Genomic DNA, 23769 nt, shown 5'->3' with positions numbered 1-23769 from the left:
TGTTGCCATGTTTACTAAAAATAGAATTTTCTGCGAAATTCCTTTAAAACGCTACTCCTTCTACAATTTTAGTCTGATTTCAATATAACTTGGCACACAAGAAGACTACACTAAGATACATAGAATAGTGCATCGGTTTTTGATTTCGATGAACGGTGTTGCCATGGTTACTAGAAAAAGAATTTTCTGCGAAATTCCTTTAAAACGCTACTCCTTCTACAGTTTTAGTTTGATTACAAAATAAGTTGGCACACAAGTAGACTACACAGAGATACATAAAACAGTGCAATGGTTTTTGATAAGTACAAACCAGTAGAGCTACAGTCTCGACAGAGACTTCTGGTTCAATTTGTGGGTATTTATTTTCTAATTGATTTGAAGGCATATTTTGGAGACTTTAAGGCCTATGATCATCAAACTTTGGTAGTTGATGCATCTTTCGTGATCAAATATTACCAACTTAAAAATAGGACACCGTGGGCTCCTTTTTATTCCTTGTGTATTGAAATCACCTTGTCTGTTCGTTCAAATGTGTCCGGTCCTTATCTTTCTTCTGGATAAACTTGGTAAGTTCCCATTTCACACAAAGATTTTTCATGTCGTAAGGGTGTATATTGACCTTGACCAAAAGTCATCTGTGCATGTTGAAGGTCACTGAAAGAAAAAAAAAACATTTCATGTCTGGTCCACATCTTTATTTGGGATAAACTTGGTAAGTTTCTGTTGTACACAAAGATTGTTTATGTCTTGAGGGTAAATCATAACCTTGACCCAAGACCATTTGTGCAAGGTTAAGGTCACTGAAATAAAAGTTCATAATTTGTGCAAGGTCCATATCTTTCTTTTGGATAAACTTTGAATGTTCCTGCTTTACATAAATATTGCCTATGACCAGAGGGTTTATCATAACTTTGACCCACAATCATCTGTGCATCTTTAAAGACGCTGACAGGAAAAAAAATCATAATTTCGTCTAGTTCATACATTACAAAATGCAAACAATATAAAACATATTTTTCTTATAGATAGATCTGTTGAGTTCCCATTTTTCACAAAGATTGCTTATGACCGGAGGGTGTGTCATGACTCTGAACCAAGGTTATTAATGCAAGTTCAAGTTCACTGACAGAATTTGTGTGGCCTGTATCTTAAGTATTTCTTTTATTAGACTACACCTTTGTTTCATTCATAAAGGAATATAATGAGTAATTATATGTGTACTAAAAAATCTTTCACCATTTCTCTCTTCTCTTAGATCCATAAAATATTCATAATTTGACAACTTCTCTGAAAAAAACCAGCGGGAGTATTTGTCCCTTTTAGACTGTTCTTATTTAATTTTATGGCTAATCTTTATAAAACATTTCATTTCATTATTTCAGACACCACTGAGAGGTTTAAAATTATCAAATCTTGTAAATTAATGCATCTTGGGGCCTAAAACCATATTTATGAAAAAGTACAGTACCCACCAAACCCAGCAATGCCAGAGCAGTCCAGGGGACTGTTTTTTTTTTTTTTTTTTTTTTTGGACTGCCAAAGCAGTCCCACGTCAGTCCCAGTGGGCGGGGTTTATTAATTAAATGGGCAGAGCTTACTCAGAAATGAGATTTCCAATAAATTATAGACCTATATAAGGCAGTTGAAATTGATTCTGTGTAGTATACCAGGAATCTTTATTTGTATGCGAGGGTAATCTATGAACAGTACACGCATAGACATAATTTGAAATAATATTTATAGAAGGAAGAAGGCTTTCACACCTACATTTATGAATTACACTGAACATGAACGTTTAATCACAATAATTTGTTCTGAATTAATTCAATTTCTTTATTTTCTGTGATTAATTTAATACTGGTTCCTATATTTACTTTTTATACAGAAAATTAAATTTACTTTGATTATTTTCCACTAGAATTAGCTGTAAATAGATCTTATCATTATAGAGCATGGCTAATTCCATTCTATCGGGATACTCGAGATTTTCTTGAGTACTGGGGCTTTTGAAATTATCGTTAATTTCTCTAGCTCTATAATTCTCAGTTTTAAGTGTTTTATTTGTAAATGTTCAAGATTACATCTGTATAAATCACCAGAATTAAACCCTCAGTTTATGTTCAAAATTAATTACTCATAAAAAAAAATAGATTACAGATTAGCTACACGTTTCATTTATCAAATTTCTTTCGCAATACATAGATTGAAATTAGGGTAATTGTTGACCAGCATGTTCAATAATTTTGAGTACATAATTTCACATTAAATAATAAAATAAGCCTACAATTCCCTTCATGTAGATATTTTATCTCTCATAAACCTGTAGTTTATATTTAGGGATAAAAAAATTTCCTGACTTCCTTATTTATCAGTTTAATTTAAATATATATATATAATTATATATATATTCTAAACTACATTTGTTTAAATGTACAATCATTGAAAATATTAATTAGCTATAATAATCTCAACTCATTAAAAGATTGAAAAAAATCCTTGATATTTGATAGTTTAAACTCCTCTCTGCTGCAAGTAAATAAAACAGCCGAGAGCCTGCAAATTTAGAATAAATAAATAGTGTACGAAATTCCCGTCCGCCCGCACGCCCGAGAAGTACTTAATCAGGAGCGGACGTATAAGTTTTACTCCGCATCAGCCCGCTCGGGCGCACTAATTTTACCCTATTCCCTCCAATTTTTTTTATTGCAGATTAATGTTTGGGAAGGTACAGACCAAATATTTCAACGTAAATACAAGCCATAATTCCCTCAGAGAACAAAAAATTAATAAAACTAATCAATAAATCTGAAGATATGTAGAAAACTACAATCGTCTTTTAATCTGAATTTCCTCTGTTTTCACCCATGAAACGATATTTTCTACTTCCCACTGGTATATTGAGCATTTTTTTAAACTTACTGGATCAGACAGATATCAAACACATTCACAAGTGTTAAATTAAAAGAATCTTTGTATAATGTTTATGTTATGTATTCTAAACCAATAAATTATATGTATTCATTGGTTGTTTCAAGTAATTTTTTTTTTTTGATAAAATCAAGGATAAACTTAAGTAAAATTAAATAATATAACAATATTTTCACCATTTAATAATTTATGTACTGATCAATTATTAAATAGAAATAATTATATATTCAAATTTTTTTTAACATATAAGTTTAATTATAATTAAGTTAAGTGTTAAAAATTGCTATTTAGTACTAAAATTTAAGTTAATATTTTTTTCTTTTAAATTAAATCAAGCAGACTCATTTCATCAAATATGAGTGTGAATATACCTATAAACGTTGACATTATTATATCTTTAATTATCATGGCCATAAATGTAAAAAAAAAAAATAAAGGAAAAAACGACAGTACTTGATGTTTTATTTTTCCTAACTTAATATTGAAAGTAATCAAATGAAAAAAAAATTAATCTTACTATTTACTGTGCAAGAAATTAGATTAAATTTGAAAAAAATGTACAAGTTTGAGTGTGTGTACTCTGAAGTTTATATTGAATTTTATTACGCGGGCCTGCTGATTTTCAGCAGGGCTGACAGACTTTTTGAGCAGGTACTTTCCACTCACTTTTGGGAATGGGGCCCAGGCCCTTGGAATTGGGAATTTAATGATATTTTATCATTAATGGGGAAATTTTATTATTATAAGAATGATGATGCAACATTAAATTATTAGAATAAATAAATTTTGTTCTCTGATTTTGAATGTAGGAAAAATGCACAGAACAAATAATTTTCTTTTGCTCATGTAAGCCAAAGATTCAAATGAGCTTGTCTGACTAAATTCGTCTCTTTTTTATGACAATTTTATTTTAAGTATGTTCTTTAAAAAAAAAACAGGGCACCTTAATTTGTATTCAAATGGAAACATTCCAAAGTTGTGTAGTTTTTAATATTCCTTCAAAAAATAGATTCTGGCGACAGAGTAAGACCAAAATTAGGGGAGCAATTCTCATTCTATGCATGTTTTATTCTGAACAAGATGTGTTTGCGAAGCACTATGTGCCCGGCGGCAACAAAGATTGAAAGAGCTTTATTTTTAGTATACAGGTCAGAGTGAAGGTCACAAATTCATTGACCTTGGTGTCATTTGTAAGAACATAATAGTGGAGTATGCATACGAAATGTGAAGTCTCTATCTCCTATTGTTCAAAAGTTATGGCGAAAAGTCGAAAAAGCTATATTTAGCATATAGGTCACAGTCAAGGTCACAAGGTCATTGACCTCGACACCGTTTAAAAGAACTTTATTAGTTGAGTATCAAAAAAAATATATGCCCTAGATCTATCGATCCGTGCACATAAAAATGGCTGGGCCCACTTTGTAATTACGTTAGAAGCATCCTTGGATATATGCTGATTCGAAGGCCATGTTATGTTGTGTCGTGATCAATTGGGCAATGCTGTCCCTTTGATGCTAGTGTAGAGCCACACTATTGGATAGGAAATTTTAAAAAGATTATTGTAGGATTGACGTAGGAAGAAAATTGTAAGTTGGGGGATAGCTAATGGAAAGAGGTAAAATTAAAAACTGAAAAAAAACATTTTGTCAAGAATAAAAAAAGAAAAAAATAGTAATTTGTCAAAATGCCAAAATCCTTTTCCGTGGTGTTGGTAGGGTTGGGTGGGATGGGATGAGTAGGATAAAAATTCTTCTTTCAGTTCCATTTTAGCTCTTCTGAGCCAAAGGTTCAAAGAGCTTATGCCATGGCCAATTGCCATTTGCATGGCGTGCGTCATACGGTGTGCGTAATCCTTTTAGAATAGAAGAACCCCTCAGCAAATCATTGTCAAATTTGTCACAGGTATCCTTGGCCCAAAGGCTACATGTACCATTAATACTACAACTAAGGACGTTAGGACCTTTAAATAAGTGGAGATAATCAGGAAATAAAATCATACCAGGCAGATGATCACCAAATTTACATACAAGGATGAGAATACGTTGAAGATTAAAAATTCTTCAGGGCATCACCCAGGGGAAAAGGGCGTGTTCTTAAGTTCACTTCAAATTTGACCAAAAAATTACACTTCTAGAAACGTTTATATTTTCCTTACTATGAAGACTAAGATCATCAAATCGTGTAAGTTTATGCATCTTAGGACTTCACATCATGTTGATAACTCAAAAAAAGATCATGGTGACCTAATTTTTCAATTTTGTGGGCATTTATTTTCTAATTGATTTGAAGGCATATTTTGGACACTTTAAGGCCTATAATCATCAAACTTTGTCAGTTGATGCATCTTTCGTGATCAAATATTACCAACTTAAAAATAGGACACCGTGGGCTCCTTATTATTCCTTGTGTATTGAAATCACTTTGTCTGTTCGTTCAAATGTGTCCGGTCCTTATCTTTCTTCTGGATAAACTTGGTAAGTTCCCATTTCACACAAAGATTTTTCATGTCGTTAGGGTGTATATCTTCAAGGACGCTGCAATTACAGGAAAAAATCATAATTTCGTCTGGTTCATACATTATAAAATGCAAACATTATAAAACATATCTTTCTTATAGATAGATCTGTTGAGTTCCCATTTTTCACAAAGATTGCTTATGACCGGAGGGTGTGTCATGACTCTGAACCAAGGTTATTAATGCAAGTTCAAGTTCACTGACAGAATTTGTGTGGCCTGTATCTTAAGTATTTCTTTTATTAGGCTACACCTTTGTTTCATTCATAAAGGAATATATTGAGTAATTATATGTGTACTAAAAAATCTTTCACCATTTCTCTCTTCTCTTAGATCCATAAAATATTCATAATTTGACAACTTCTCTGAAAAAAACCAGCGGGAGTATTTGTCCCTTTTAGACTGTTCTTATTTAATTTTATGGCTAATCTTTATAAAACATTTCATTTCATTATTTCAGACACCACTGAGAGGTTTAAAATGATCAAATCTTGTAAATTAATGCATCTTGGGGCCTAAAACCATATTTATGAAAAAGTACAGTACCCACCAAACCCAGCAATCCCAGAGCAGTCCAGGGGACTGTTTTTTTTTTTTTTTTTTTGGACTGCCAAAGCAGTCCCACGTCAGTCCCAGTGGGCGGGGTTTATTAATTAAATGGGCAGAGCTTACTCAGAAATGAGATTTCCAATAAATTATAGACCTATATAAGGCAGTTGAAATTGATTCTGTGTAGTATACCAGGAATCTTTATTTGTATGCGAGGGTATTCTATGAACAGTACACGCATAGACATAATTTGAAATAATATTTATAGAAGGAAGAAGGCTTTCACACCTACATTTATGAATTACACTGAACATGAACGTTTAATCACAATAATTTGTTCTGAATTAATTCAATTTCTTTATTTTCTGTGATTTATTTAATACTTGTTCCTATATTTACTTTTTATACAGAAAATTAAATTTACTTTGATTATTATCCACTAGAATTAGCTGTAAATAGATCTTATCATTATAAAGCATGGCTAATTCCATACTATTGGGATACTCGAGAGGGATTTTCTTGAGTACTGGGGCTTTTGAAATTATCGTTAATTTTTCTAGCTCTATAATTCTCAGTTTTAAGTGTTTTATTTGTAAATGTTCAAGATTACATCTGTATAAATCACCAGAATTAAACCTTCAGTTTATGTTCAAAATTAATTACTCATAAAAAAAAATAGATTACCGATTAGCTACACGTTTCATTTATCAAATTTCTTTCGCATTACATAGATTGAAATTAAGGTAATTGTTAACCAGCATGTTCAATAATTTTGAGTACATAATTTCACATTAAATAATAAAATAAGCCTACAATTCCCTTCATGTAGATATTTTATCTCTCATAAACCTGTAGTTTATATTTAGGGATAAAAAATTTCCTGACTTCCTTATTTATCAGTTTAATTTAAATATATGTATATAATTATATATATATTCTAAACTACATTTGTTTAAATGTACAATCATTGAAAATATTAATTAGCTATTATAATCTCAACTCATTAAAAGATTGAAAAAAATCCTTGATATTTGATAGTTTAAACTCCTCTCTGCTGCAAGTAAATAAAACAGCCGAGAGCCTGCAAATTTAGAATAAATAAATAGTGTACGAAATTCCCGTCCGCCCGCACGCCCGAGAAGTACTTAATCAGGAGCGGACGTATAAGTTTTACTCCGCATCAGCCCGCTCGGGCGCACTAATTTTACCCTATTCCCTCCAATTTTTTTTATTGCAGATTAATGTTTGGGAAGGTACAGACCAAATATTTCAACGTAAATACAAGCCATAATTCCCTCAGAGAACAAAAAATTAATAAAACTAATCAATAAATCTGAAGATATGTAGAAAACTACAATCGTCTTTTAATCTGAATTTCCTCTGTTTTCACACATGAAACGATATTTTCTACTTCCCACTGGTATATTGAGCATTTTTTTTTTTACACTTACAGGATCAGACAGATATCAAACACATTCACAAGTGTTAAATTAAAAGAATCTTTGTATAATGTTTATGTTGTGTATTCTAAACCAATAAATTATATGTATTCATTGGTTGTTTCAAGTAATTTTTATTTTTTGATAAAATCAAGGATAAACTTAGGTAAAATTAAATAATATAACGATATTTTCACCTTTTAATAATTTTATGTACTGATCAATAATTAGATAGAAATAATAATATATTCAAATTCTTTTTAAAATATAAGTTTAATTATAATTACGTTAAGTGTTAAAAATTGCTATTAAGTACTAAAATTTAAGTTTTTTCTTTTCTTTTCAATTAAATCAAGCAGACTCATTTCATCAGAAATGTGTGTGAATATACCTATAAACGTTGACATAATTTAATATTTAATTATCATGGCCATAAATGTAAAAAAAAAAAAAAAAGAAAAGAAAAAACGACAGTACTTGATGTTTTATTTTTCCTAACTTAATATTGAAAGTAATCAAATGAAAAAAAAAATAATCTTACTATTTACTGTGCAAGAAATTAGATTAAATTTGAAAAAAAATGTACAAGTTTGAGTGTGTGTACTCTGAAGTTTATATTGAATTTTATTACGCGGGCCTGCTGATTTTCAGCAGGGCTGAAAGACTTTTTGAGCAGGTACTTTCCACTCACTTTTGGGAATGGGGCCCAGGCCCTTGGAATTGGGAATTTAATGATATTTTATCATTAATGGGGAAATTTTATTATTATAAGAATGATGATGCAACATTAAATTATTAGAATAAATAAATTTTGTTCTCTGATTTTGAATGTAGGAAAAATGCACAGAACAAATAATTTTCTTTTGCTCGTGTAAGCCAAAGATTCAAATGAGCTTGTCTGACTAAATTCGTCTCTTTTTTATGACAATTTTATTTTAAGTATGTTCTTAAAAAAAAAACAGGGCACCTTAATTTGCATTCAAATGGAAACATTCCAAAGTTGTGTAGTTTTTAATATTCCTTCAAAAAATAGATTCTGGCGACAGAGTAAGACCAAAATTAGGGGAGCAATTCTCATTCTATGCATGTTTTATTCTGAACAAGATGTGTTTGCGAAGCACTATGTGCCCGGCGGCAACAAAGATTGAAAGAGCTTTATTTTTAGTATACAGGTCAGAGTGAAGGTCACAAATTCATTGACCTTGGTGTCATTTGTAAGAACATAATAGTGGAGTATGCATACCAAATGTGAAGTCTCTATCTCCTATTGTTCAAAAGTTATGGCGAAAAGTCGAAAAAGCTATATTTAGCATATAGGTCACAGTCAAGGTCACAAGGTCATTGACCTCGACACCGTTTAAAAGAACTTTATTAGTTGAGTATCAAAAAAAATATATGCCCTAGATCTATCGATCCGTGCACATAAAAATGGCTGGGCCCACTTTGTAATTACGTTAGAAGCATCCTTGGATATATGCTGATTCGAAGGCCATGTTATGTTGTGTCGTGATCAATTGGGCAATGCTGTCCCTTTGATGCTAGTGTAGAGCCACACTATTGGATAGGAAATTTTAAAAAGATTATTGTAGGATTGACGTAGGAAGAAAATTGTAAGTTGGGGGATAGCTAATGGAAAGAGGTAAAATTAAAAACTGAAAAAAAAAACATTTTGTCAAGAATAAAAAAAGAAAAAAATAGTAATTTGTCAAAATGCCAAAATCCTTTTCCGTGGTGTTGGTAGGGTTGGGTGGGATGGGATGAGTAGGATAAAAATTCTTCTTTCAGTTCCATTTTAGCTCTTCTGAGCCAAAGGTTCAAAGAGCTTATGCCATGGCCAATTGCCATTTGCATGGCGTGCGTCATACGGTGTGCGTAATCCTTTTAGAATAGAAGAACCCCTCAGCAAATCATTGTCAAATTTGTCACAGGTATCCTTGGCCCAAAGGCTACATGTACCATTAATACTACAACTAAGGTTAGGACCTTTAAATAAGTGGAGATAATCAGGAAATAAAATCATACCAGGCAGATGATCACCAAATTTACATACAAGGATGAGAATACGTTGAAGATTAAAAATTCTTCAGGGCATCACCCAGGGGAAAAGGGCGTGTTCTTAAGTTCACTTCAAATTTGACCAAAAAATTACACTTCTAGAAACGTTTATATTTTCCTTACTATGAAGACTAAGATCATCAAATCGTGTAAGTTTATGCATCTTAGGACTTCACATCATGTTGATAACTCAAAAAAAGATCATGGTGACCTTATTTTTCAATTTTGTGGGCATTTATTTTCTAATTGATTTGAAGGCATATTTTGGACACTTTAAGGCCTATAATCATCAAACTTTGTCAGTTGATGCATCTTTCGTGATCAAATATTACCAACTTAAAAATAGGACACCGTGGGCTCCTTTTTATTCCTTGTGTATTGAAATCACTTTGTCTGTTCGTTCAAATGTGTCCGGTCCTTATCTTTCTTCTGGATAAACTTGGTAAGTTCCCATTTCACACAAAGATTTTTCATGTCGTTAGGGTGTATATTGACCTTGACCCAAAGTCATCTGTGCAAGTTGAAGGTCAATGAAAGAAAAAAAAAACATTTCATGTCTGGTCCACATCTTTATTGTGGATAAACTTGGTAAGTTTCTGTTGTACACAAATATTGTTTATGTCTTGAGGGTATGTCATGACCTTGACCCAAGGCCATTTGTGCGAGGTTAAGGTCACTGAAAAAAGTTCATAATTTGCGCAAGGTCCATATCTTTCTTTTGGATAAACTTTGAGGGTTCCTGTTTTACATAAATATTGCTTATGACCAGAGGGTTTATCATAACTTTGACCCATAATCATCTGTGGATCTTCAAGGACGCTGCAATTACAGGAAAAAATCATAATTTCGTCTGGTTCATACATTATAAAATGCAAACATTATAAAACATATCTTTCTTATAGATAGATCTGTTGAGTTCCCATTTTTCACAAAGATTGCTTATGACCGGAGGGTGTGTCATGACTCTGAACCAAGGTTATTAATGCAAGTTCAAGTTCACTGACAGAATTTGTGTGGCCTGTATCTTAAGTATTTCTTTTATTAGACTACACCTTTGTTTCATTCATAAAGGAATATAATGAGTAATTATATGTGTACTAAAAAATCTTTCACCATTTCTCTCTTCTCTTAGATCCATAAAATATTCATAATTTGACAACTTCTCTGAAAAAACCAGCGGGAGTATTTGTCCCTTTTAGACTGTTCTTATTTAATTTTATGGCTAATCTTTATAAAACATTTCATTTCATTATTTCAGACACCACTGAGAGGTTTAAAATTATCAAATCTTGTAAATTAATGCATCTTGGGGCCTAAAACCATATTTATGAAAAAGTACAGTACCCACCAAACCCAGCAATGCCAGAGCAGTCCAGGGGACTGTTTTTTTTTTTTTTTTTTTTTTTTTGGACTGCCAAAGCAGTCCCACGTCAGTCCCAGTGGGCGGGGTTTATTAATTAAATGGGCAGAGCTTACTCAGAAATGAGATTTCCAATAAATTATAGACCTATATAAGGCAGTTGAAATTGATTCTGTGTAGTATATCAGTGAATTATTTGTATGCGAGGGTAATTTATGAACAGTACACGCATAGACAAAATTTGAAATAATATTTATAGAAGGAAGAAGGCTTTCACACCTACATGTACATGTATGAAATACACTGAACATGAACGTTTAATCACAATAATTTGGTCTGATATTAATTCAATTTCTTTATTTTCTGTGATTTATTTAATACTTGTTCCTATATTTACTTTTAATACAGAAAATTAAATTTACTTTGATTATTATCCACTAGAATTAGCTGTAAATAGATCTTATCATTATAGAGCATGGCTAATTCCATTCTATCGGGATACTCGAGATTTTCTTGAGTACTGGGGCTTTTGAAATTATCGTTAATTTCTCTAGCTCTATAATTCTCAGTTTTAAGTGTTTTATTTGTAAATGTTCAAGATTACATCTGTATAAATCACCAGAATTAAACCTTCAGTTTATGTTCAAAATTAATTACTCATAAAAAAAAATAGATTACCGATTAGCTACATGTTTCATTTATCAAATTTCTTTCGCAATACATAGATTGAAATTAGGGTAATTGTTGACCAGCATGTTCAATAATTTTGAGTACATAATTTCACATTAAATAATAAAATAAGCCTACAATTCCCTTCATGTAGATATTTTATCTCTCATAAACCTGTAGTTTATATTTAGGGATAAAAAATTTCCTGACTTCCTTATTTATCAGTTTAATTTAAATATATGTATATAATTATATATATATTCTAAACTACATTTGTTTAAATGTACAATCATTGAAAATATTAATTAGCTATAATAATCTCAACTCATTAAAAGATTGAAAAAAATCCTTGATATTTGATAGTTTAAACTCCTCTCTGCTGCAAGTAAATAAAACAGCCGAGAGCCTGCAAATTTAGAATAAATAAATAGTGTACGAAATTCCCGTCCGCCCGCACGCCCGAGAAGTACTTAATCAGGAGCGGACGTATAAGTTTTACTCCGCATCAGCCCGCTCGGGCGCACTAATTTTACCCTATTCCCTCCAATTTTTTTTATTGCAGATTAATGTTTGGGAAGGTACAGACCAAATATTTCAACGTAAATACAAGCCATAATTCCCTCAGAGAACAAAAAATTAATAAAACTAATCAATAAATCTGAAGATATGTAGAAAACTACAATCGTCTTTTAATCTGAATTTCCTCTGTTTTCACCCATGAAACGATATTTTCTACTTCCCACTGGTATATTGAGCATTTTTTTAAACTTACAGGATCAGACAGATATCAAACACATTCACAAGTGTTAAATTAAAAGAATCTTTGTATAATGTTTATGTTGTGTATTCTAAACCAATAAATTATATGTATTCATTGGTTGTTTCAAGTAATTTTTATTTTTTGATAAAATCAAGGATAAACTTAAGTAAAATTAAATAATATAACAATATTTTCACCATTTAATAATTTATGTACTGATCAATTATTAAATAGAAATAATTATATATTCAAATTTTTTTAACATATAAGTTTAATTATAATTATGTTAAGTGTTAAAAATTGCTATTTAGTACTAAAATTTAAGTTAATATTTTTTTCTTTTAAATTAAATCAAGCAGACTCATTTCATCAAATATGAGTGTGAATATACCTATAAACGTTGACATAATTTAATATTTAATTATCATGGCCATAAATGTAAAAAAAAAAAAAAAGAAAAGAAAAAACGACAGTACTTGATGTATTATAAGAATGATGATGCAACATTAAATTATTAGAATAAATAAATTTTGTTCTCTGATTTTGAATGTAGGAAAAATGCACAGAACAAATAATTTTCTTTTGCTCGTGTAAGTCAAAGACTCAATCGAGCTTGTCTGACTAAATTCGTCTCTTGGATTTTTTTTATGACAATTTTATTTTAATTAAAAATGTTTTTTATTAAAAGAAACAGGGCACCTTAATTTGCATTCAAATGGAAACATTCCAAAGTTGTGTAGTTTTTAATATTCCTTCAAAAAATAGATTTTGGCGACAGAGTAAGACCAAAATTAGGGAGCAATTCTCATTCTATGCATGTTTTATTCTGAACAAGATGTGTTTGCGAAGCACTATGTGCCCGGCGGCAACAAAGTTTGAAAGAGCTTTATTTTTAGCATACAGGTCAGAGTGAAGGTCACAAATTCATTGACCTTGGTGTCATTTGTAAGAACATAATAGTGGAGTATGCATACTAAATGTGAAGTCTCTATCTCCTATTGTTCAAAAGTTATGGCGAAAAGTCAAAAAAAATATATTTAGCATATAGGTCACAGTCAAGGTCACAAGGTCATTTAACCTCGATTCCATTTCAAAGAATTTTATTAGTTGAGTATGCATACCAAATATGAAGTCTCAATCTCTCAAGGTTCAAAAGTATATGACAACAGACCAGACAAATAGATAAACAGACAAAATAAACAATATATGCCCTAGATCTATCCATCCGTGCGCATAAAAATGGCTGGGCCCACTTTGTAATTACATTAGAAGCATCCTTGGATATATGCTGATTCAAAGGCCATGTTATGTTGTGTCTTGATCCTTTGGGCAATGCTGTCCCTTTGATACTTGTGTAGAGCAACACTATTGGATAGGAAGTTTTAAAAAAAGATTATTGTAGGATTGACGTAGGAAGAAAGTTGTAAGTGGGGGGATGGCTAATCGAAAGAGGAAAAATTAAAAACTGAAAAAAAAACATTTTGTGAAGAATAAAAAAAGAAAAAAATAGTAATTTGTCAAAATGCCAAAATCCTTTTTCGTGGTGTTGGTAGGGTTGGGTGGGATGGGATGAGTAGGATAAAAATTCTTCTTTCAGTTCCATTCTAGCTCTTCTGAGCCAAAGGCTCAAAGAGCTTATGCCATGGCCAATTGCCATTTGCATGGCGTGCGTCATACGGTGTGCGTAATCCTTTTAGAATAGAAGAACCCCTCAGCCAATCATTGTCAAATTCGTCACAGGTATCCTTGGCCCAAAGGCTACATGTACCATTAATACTACAACTAAGGTTAGGACCTTTAAATAAGTGGAGATAATTAGGAAATAAAATCATACCAGGCAGATGATCACCAAATTTACATACAAGGATGAGAATACGTTGAAGATTAAAAATTCTTCAAGGCATCACCCAGGGGAAAAGGGCGTGTTCTTAAGTTCACTTCAAATTTGATCAAAAAATTACACTTCTAAAAACGTTTATATTTTCCTTACTATGAAGACTAAGATCATCAAATCGTGTAAGTTTATGCATCTTAGGACTTCACATCATGTTAATAACTCAAAAAAAAGATCATGGTGACCTAATTTTTCAATTTTGTGGGCATTTATTTTCTAATTGATTTGAAGGCATATTTTGGACACTTTAAGGCCTATAATCATCAAACTTTGTCAGTTGATGCATCTTTCGTGATCAAATATTACCAACTTAAAAATAGGACACCGTGGGCTCCTTATTATTCCTTGTGTATTGAAATCACTTTGTCTGTTCGTTCAAATGTGTCCGGTCCTTATCTTTCTTCTGGATAAACTTGGTAAGTTCCCATTTCACACAAAGATTTTTCATGTCGTTAGGGTGTATATATTGGAGAGGACGCTGCAATTACAAAAAAATCATAATTTCGTCTGGTTCATACATTATAAAATGCAAACATTATAAAACATATCTTTCTTATAAATAGATCTGTTGAGTTCCCATTTTTCACAAAGATTGCTTATGACCGGAGGGTGTGTCATGACTCTGAACCAAGGTTATTAATGCAAGTTCAAGTTCACTGACAGAATTTGTGTGGCCTGTATCTTAAGTTTATCTTTTATTAGACTACACCTTTGTTTCATTCATAAAGGAATATATTGAGTAATCATATGTGTACTAAAAAATCTTTCACCATGTCTCTCTTCTCTTAAATCCATAAAATATTCATAATTTGACAACTTCTCTGAAAAAAACCAGCGGGAGTATTTGTCCCTTTTAGACTGTTCTTATTTAATTTTATGGCTAATCTTTATAAAACATTTCATTTCATTATTTCAGACACCACTGAGAGGTTTAAAATTATCAAATCTTGTAAATTTATGCATCTTGGGGCCTAAAACCATATTTATGAAAAAGTACAGTACCCACCAAACCCAGCAATGCCAGAGCAGTCCAGGGGACTGTTTTTCTTTTTTTTTTTTTTTTTTTTTTTTTGACTGCCAAAGCAGTCCCACGTCAGTCCCAGTGGGCGGGGTTTATTAATTAAATGGGCAGAGCTTACTCAGAAATGAGATTTCCAATAAATTATAGACCTATATAAGGCAGTTGAAATTGATTCTGTGTAGTATACCAGGAATCTTTATTTGTATGCGAGGGTAATCTATGAACAGTACACGCATAGACATAATTTGAAATAATATTTATAGAAGGAAAAAACACCTAATTTATGAATTACACTGAACATGAACGTTTAATCAAATAATTTGTTCTGAATTAATTCAATTTCTTTATTTTCTGTGATTAATTTAATACTGGTTCCTATATTTACTTTTTATTCAGAAAATTAAATTTACTTTTATGTCTTCCACTAGAATTAGTGTAAATAGATCATCATTATAGACATGGCTAATTCCAAGGGATACTATTTGAGTACTGGGGCTTTTGAAATTATCGTTAATTTCTCTAGCTCTTTAATTCTCAGTTTTAAGTGTTTTATTTGTAAATGTTCAAGATTACATCTGTATAAATCACCAGAATTAAACCCTCGGTTTATGTTCAAAATTAATTACTCATAAAAAAAAATAGATTACCGATTAGCTACATGTTTCATTTATCAAATTTCTTTCGCAATTCATAGATTGAAATTAGGGTAATTGTTGACCAGCATGTTCAATAATTTTGAGTACATTATTTCACATTAAATAATAAAATAAGCCTACAATTCCCTTCATGTAGATATTTTATCTCTCAAAAACCTGTAGTTTATATTAAGAGATATAAAATTTTCCTGACTTCCTTATTTATCAGTTTAATTTAAAAATATATATATAATTAGATATATATTCTAAACTACATTTGTGTAAATATACAATCCTTGAAAATATTAATTAGCTATAATTATGTCAACTCATTAAAAGATTGAAAAAAAATCCTTGCTATTTAATTGTTTAAACTCCTCTCTGCTGCAAGTAAATAAAACAGCCGAGAGCCTGCAAATTTAAAATAAATAAATAGTGTACGAAATTCCCGTCCGCCCGCACGCCCGAGACGTACTTAGGAAGCTACGTACCTTTCAGGACCGGGCAAAATTTTACCCTATTCCCTCGAATTTTTAAAGGGTAGGAGCTATCATGTCATTCAGAACCCCTTTCACACATGAGTGCCTGAGGCCTAGGGTGCTTCTATATTATATTCCGTAATACGCAGCACTGTTAAGGCCTACAATGAGAAATCAATGGTAAATAGACGTTGAATAAAGGGGATATGCGCCCCTTAAGACGGGACGTATTATGTTATAGGCTTCGTAATCTTCCGTCTGTCATTTAGCTTTTTCGTTTCCGGCTCATAACTTTAATACTACTAGTCCTAGGATTATCAAACTTTGTCATCTGATGCATCTTGGGTAGAAGGTGTGTCGCGCACAAAAAGTAGGTCACTCTGACCTTTAATTAAGAAGTTATAGCCAAATATGGAAAAATCCTTTCCGGCCCATAACTAGAAAACCATAAGACCTACAATCATCAAACTTGGCCAGATTATGCATCTTAGGTAGAGGGTGTGTCGCGACCTATTTCAAGGTCACTGTGACCTTTAATTTAAGTGAATTTTTAACAAAAAAATGTGTCTTTTTACTATTCATTTACACATCACAAATAATGTAAAAGTATTTCACTGTTCTTATTAAAAAAGTGTTATATTAAGAAAATACATATTTTTTAAGCATATACTTGACAGCAATCTAAAACAAATATAATGTATGTTAGAGAAATCCCATGTCTCCCATGAGTGTAATTATCAGGCACTGGTCAAGAAGAATTTTGATAACAGAAAATTGCATATCAAATAGAGAGAAATTAATGGGTTTTGAGTGCAGCAGTTAACTGACAGAGCATTGGCGTTATCTATATCCCTTGAGAATTGGGCAAATGGATAAGCCTGTTTGATTAAAAATAGCTCTTGTTGATAAGCTAAAGGTTTGAAATGAATTTGATGAAAAGTAATTAAAATTAATTCAATATTGCATAATAGACTAATCTGATATTTTGTTATATTATTAATTTAAAAACTAATTTTATTGAAGGTTAATTCAGCATGTCCATATTTACATACTAAATTTACATTAAATCTCACCAAAAAAAAAAATCTGAGAGTATTTTATATGTTTTTTTTTATAAAAAATATAGTAGATAGTGCAGACCCATTCATCTCTTGGTAGTAATGAGTAGATAAGAATCCAGTTAAAGATTAATTAATGAGTTCAATGTAGAAAGGCCAGCTGTTTCAGTAGCTCTGATTAAGCAGCCCTTTGGGGATTAGACAGAAGAACTGCTGGTCAGTTTATAACATTTGTCATTTGATGGCCAGCCTTTTTTTCAAAATTAATTTGGTATAGATTTTGTTAAGACTAATTTGATGATGGGCATTTGACAAGGTCTAACACAACCAGCACAGAAATCTATTAGTGATGTAATATTTATTATAATAGATGCCTACATCACAGGGAATGGATAAATATTTTAAGGAATGGAAAAATCATCGAAATCTTAGAATCAAGGTTGATGTGATTTTTTGCACCTAAACTGTTCAAGAAAATTGTAATTTTTTGAAGGGCGTATCATGCTGTGGCGAGGCACTTTATTTTAAAATTGAATTTATTTTAATTAAGCTGTTTTATTATCACAGAACTTTAATACTTATGGAAATAGCATTGTATAACCCACTATGTACTGTATGAAGTTTAGTCCCATCGATGGACAGTCACGTGATGAATGAATAGTACTTGTACTGAAAGTAGGTCATTAACAAATTTCAATATCACAAGGGCATACCCTAATTAAAATTAAAAATTCAAGCTATTAAATGTTTCTGTATACTTTGTAGTTTCTGAAAAGTGCTGCTGCTTTGAATAGAATTCGAAAGTTAGAATTTTATTGTGAATAGCATGTTCAATAATTTTGACTACCAAAATTTTGTGTACATATAAAATCATGGCCTCGATAAAAAAGCAGCAGCGCTTTTCCAATTCCTTTATCTATCAAAAAATGTTAAGATCTATGCATATTTTGCGAAAGTACGATTCTCATGAAATCTCTTGTAAAATTACGTATGTATGTGACCGGTAGGCAGATGCTCACTCCTCCATGGCACCTGATCCCACCTCTGATTTTCGGAGGTCCATGTTTGCTCTGCTCTTATTTTGTATATTTGTTTAATTTAAAAATATATATATTTCCATATATATGTACATAAAAACACGACATAATTAATAAAATACATTCTCTTGGTAGTAATTAATAATCGCACTAAACAAAGGCTATACTTGGTAAAAGACTTTTAAAAAAAATAATATTCCTTTATATTAATTGTTAAAAAATTCCTCTCTCACAGCACATGAAAGTAACCAAAAATGTTTACAACTCGAGTGATTTGTTTTGTACCAGCTACATTGGATTTAACTAGCAATTTTTTTAATGCATTGATAAGGTATATTGTTGTTTATAATGCTAATACAATTAAAAATTGCAAATTATTTCATTTTCAGGTATTATGAGAAATACATAAAAGTCATATTTTTGTGTGACGTCACAGTAAACTTTTCCCGTATAAATTAGGCCCAACCCCCTTATTCAAGCCTTAACAGTGCTGCGTAATTAAAGGTACTTAACATCAAGCTTTGTCAGTTGATGTATCTTGGCTCTTCAGACATGGTAAACTGAAGGAAAGGTCACAGTGACCTGCCTTTGAATTTTTTTGGAAATTTTAAGATATTTCAGGTACTTTTTAGCTAAGGAAAAAAGATAGTCATAGTGACCTACATTTGGAGTTTTCTAGGTATTGTTTGAATATTTTAGATAATAAGTCTTGAGATTTGCTGTTATTTGAGACATTTTGGGGACTCAGACTTTACCACAAGGTAGGTCACTGTGATCTGCGTTTAAAATCATAGGGGTATTATATCTTTATATTTCAGCTAATATGAGGTTAAGAATCATCACACTTTGTCAGTTGACTATCCTGGACTCTCAGAGTGTTTTAACCTATATGTAGGTCATGATGACCAACGTTTGCAGTTTCAAGGTTTTAGTTTATATGTACATGATAATTAAAGACTTCAAATAGAAGTGATAAATTGCACAATTTATTAGAAGAGCGATGCAGGGCCCATAAGTCTCTTATTTTAAAACCCTTTAGCTACCACCTTACCCTTCTTTGAATACACTGCAACCTCTGCATGTTGAAAGGGGGAGCTAAACTTAGGCCCAAATACTCGATGCCTTTATTATGTCCATATTTGCAAAAAAAAGTTGGGATGGGGGTAAGCTCGTTTCTGAAGAATATGTGTAGTTAGAAACTCGATAGTTAATGAGCTATAGGTAAGCTAGCTGGCCATAGGCAGCATTAAGCCTGATACAAAATACATGTATGTCACTTAAGTGTATAGTATTGTTTGACTATTTTGTTTACTTCTGAAGGAAATAAAGAAGTACTTTGAAGACTTCTGGAAAACAGTACCAGATGAGGACAGAAATTGGCTAAGCAAGTCTCTGAATGATCGTGATTATGCTGTGGGTCTAGTTGAACTAAATGACAATACGAAGAAAAAACTGGAATTAGTGAAAAAATCGATAGTCGAACTATTTACAAATGAGCTCAATACAAAAATTGAAATTCCTTCTTCATGGGCTCTTATGGAACAGTTATTATATGAAGGAGACTGGAAGGTTTTGTCCGTTGCGGAAATTTGGAAGCTCAACTCATCCCTTCCTGATGAATATAAAATTAAAAGTGATGAAGAAATGTCTAGGTTTTTAACGTGTTTCCATGACAATGGCATTCTTTTGTATTTTCAAGATGAGAAATTGAGGGAACATGCAGTACTGGACATTCAGTGGTTTGCTAAAGCTTTCAGTAAGATCATTGCTGATAAAAACCATATCAATAAAGACTGCAAAACAACATTAATCAAAGAATGGGAATCCTTCAACAAAACAGGGGAACTTAAAGATAAAGTGGTAAATGCACTATGGAGAGATGAACCTTTATATTTGACACATAAAAGTGAAATTATGTCTTACATGGAGAAGCTTCAAATGCTGGTACCTTTGGAATCCTCTGTGGCTGTATCAAAAGGTGACATGTCATGGTATGTCCCCTGTATGAACAAAAAGCAGTTTAAAGCTGACTTCCATGAAGATAAATGGGAATGCTCCTCCATTTTGTGCTATCGATTCACATCTTTTGCCATTTTTGTGTTCTACAGACTAGTAGCATATTGCATGGGTTTTCTGAGATGGAATGTTTCAATAGATGAAGATCATGATGGAAGTTTATGTCTCTATCAAACAGCGGCAGTGTTTGATCACAAAGAACACACTGTTGTTGTTGGCATATGTAACGATGATATTCAGTTACAAGTATTACGAATCAGCCGATTAGCTGTAGACAAAGACGTATCAAATGAAATTGGAGACTCCATTGAACAGGCCTTAGAAATATTGACGGAAACATTTCTTGGGGAAAAAAAGTTCCATAGAGGATTTAAATGTCAAAACAGTATTTGTAATGAGAAAGATCTATCTTTCACCCTTGCAAGTGAGCTCTCCAAAATTAAGGCTGAAGAAACACAATGCAAGTGTCGACTTCAGGAGAAGCATGTGATAAATGTACAAAGAACTCTTGGTTTCTGGGAAAAGGTAATTATTTTCCTTCCATTATATCCCTCACTCCACAAAAAACCCAGTTTATTAGAGTATATGGGATTACCCTTTTTGTCTTTTAATTTGTATATTCATGCCAGGCCCTTAGCAGAATAGTTTTTTTTTTATTCTTTTAAGCTTGATCACGTTATCAATTTAACATTGCTGTAAAACCGATTAAATTGTTTCATATTAAAAAGGTAATAAAAACTTTTTTTACGCTTTTTCTCAAAGTAGAGTGTATACATTAACTTTTATTTTGCTTGATTTAATTCAACTTCATATTTGCTAGATTTAATTCAGGTTCATATTGTTTCAGAAAGAAGTAAACAATACTAGCAATCGGCAAATATTGACAGACCGATCTAGATTTGCAAAGCTTGGAATGGCAACAAACGATGTGTTGAATCAGGCTTACAGAGATGTGCTTGAGTGGGAAATGCACCCTTCTCTTGTTTATAACAAAGTGAAGACATCATCAATTTATAAAACTTTACGCTCAGATCAGGAAGATCTCTTGAAAACAGCTGCAAGCTCTGGATATAAGAATTTTGATATTTCATTGATCTATATGTTGATCAGAAATGTTTGTTCAAAGATCCCTAAGCCAACAAAAGGAAAATGGGGAGGAAACAGTATGCCTGCAGCAGGAGAGATAAGGGTTGGTGATGATGTGGAGCGAATCAGAATAATCCGAAACTCTTTGACTGCACACGTAAGCTCAGCCTCCACGCCTCAGACAGAATTTGATGCCACCTGGTCAACGATGTCGGATATCTGCCAGAGACTGGAAACCTTCACTGGAAAGAAATACCTGGACGATCTTAATAGCATTCAAAAACTGACTTTAAAGGAAGAAGATGAAGATGCTATTATAGAAAAAGTTAAAATGGAAAGTCAGTATGAAATGATGAAGGCAGTAATGTCCGATGTACAAGAAATTAAAAAGAATATGGTAAAGCCTGAAACAAAAGATGCTTCAAATTAAGATTAAGAATACTACACGTAGAACGCTGTTGGGAATACATTTATAACTTAAACTATATTGAAATCACAATCAAACAAAAATGATTTATATGTTTTTTTTTTTTTAAATTTTATTTACATTTACTGATTTTTGTAAAAATACAAGACATTGGGTTGTTGGAATTTAATTTTGAGACCCTGTTAGAAAGACTTTAATTCATTTTTGTGTTTTGAGGACTCAACATTCAATACAATTTCGAGGTCTTTTAAACATGTTCATTATCATTGTCTCTAAAAGGGCTGGATAATTATTCCAAAACTGGCAGATTGAGCAGGATTTTCAAAGCCTGGAATGGTAGCAAAAACGGCATGTTAAATCAGGCATACCGACATATGCTTGAATGGGAAATACACCTTCCCTTCTTGATAACAAAGTGAAGACATCATCAATTTATAAAACTTTACGCTCAGATCAGGAAGATCTCTTGAAAACAGCTGCAAGCTCTGGATATAAGAATTTTGATATTTCATTGATCTATATGTTGATCAGAAACATATTTTCAAAGATCCCTAATCCAACAAAAGGAAAATTGGGAGGAAAAAATATGCCTGCAGCAGAAGAGATAAGGTTGGGGGATGATGTCAAACGAATAAGGATAATCTGAAACTCTCTGACTGCACACGTGAGCTCAGCCTCCACCCCTCAGACAGAATTCGATGACACATGGTTGATGATGTTGGATATCTGCCAAAGACTGGAAAACTTTCCTGGAAAGAAATGCCTGGATGACTTTCATTGCATTCAAAATCTGGGTTTAAAAGAGAAAGATGAAGATGCTATTATAGAAAATGTTGAAATGGAAAGTCAGTATGAAATGGTGAAGACAACTATGTCAAATGTGCAAGACGTCGTGTCAGAAGTGCAGGAAGTAAAAGCAGCGGTATTGAGACGAGAGCAAACATGCTGCAAAATAAGAGTATTACTAATCGGCCATCTTATAGAGCACTTGAATATACACTTTTATACATAATCAAAAACAATATTGAACTCAAGTTCAATTCACATTTATTTTATTATTTGGATATGGTATTGTCAAAATACCAAACATCAAATAGTTTTATATGCTGGAACGCAAAAGAAACGTAGCAACCTATCTTTAGGGATGGGAGCTTCGGGTACAGTAGAGTATATACTTACTATAACTTTGTCCTTAAAATTTAGGACATCTTCGATTTGGCAAAATCAGTCATTCAATGGTTGAATGATTTTCATTCCATTACAGGAAGTTGATATTTAGCCCTCTTAACTGAAATCAAAAATAGCATGGTTAATAAAGCATTTGACAATAATTTTGATTTCGAGGGTTTGTAGCATTGTACATATGTTCCGAAAAAAAATCCTTCTTTCTTTTCTGAATGTGATGCCTTTAATTCCTCCAAATGACTGAAAGCACACATTCCATTGCTTATGCTGGGATTTCTAAACTGTTTGACCAAAAAGAACACACTCTTCTTATGCAATGATGAAATTCAATAACAAATGTTGGGAAACAAACCATTATATGTTTGAAATACCATAGAGAATTTGACAGACACATTTTTTGACACAAACATTTTTCGAAAATGATTCAAATGTCAAAATATCATATGTTGTCGGAATGATCCATCTCTGAATCTTGAAAGCGAACTGTCCAAAACCAAAGCTGAAGTTTAAGAAACGAAGTGTAAGTGTCAACTTCAGATGAAACATGTGATAACTGCAGAAGACACTGAGTTTTTTGAAAAAAGGTAATTATAACATGTCATTACAGCCAACTCAAAAAATTAATGTTTTTATACCATCAGCTTATGCATCTGTCTG

General features: G+C 32.0%; 1 protein-coding gene across 1 annotated transcript in view; it reads left to right on the top strand.

The window, feature by feature from the left end:
• Positions 1–23533, top strand: part of LOC134238559 (uncharacterized) — a 40781-nt gene extending 17248 nt beyond the window's left edge. Inside the window, exons 5-6 of the mRNA XM_062720677.1 lie at positions 19719–20939; positions 21262–23533. Coding sequence (XP_062576661.1) covers positions 19719–20939; positions 21262–21930 — 1890 coding nt within the window. The 3' untranslated portion in view covers positions 21931–23533. The remainder of the gene's footprint in view (positions 1–19718; positions 20940–21261) is intronic.
• Positions 23534–23769: the final 236 nt, after the last annotated feature.

Source organism: Saccostrea cucullata, unplaced genomic scaffold (assembly GCF_032062105.1).
Source record: "Saccostrea cucullata isolate Sc308-1 unplaced genomic scaffold, CSIRO_AGI_Scuc_v1 ctg15597, whole genome shotgun sequence".
NCBI classification, from domain to species: domain Eukaryota; kingdom Metazoa; phylum Mollusca; class Bivalvia; order Ostreida; family Ostreidae; genus Saccostrea; species Saccostrea cuccullata.
This window is presented reverse-complemented; position numbering and strand designations above follow the sequence as displayed.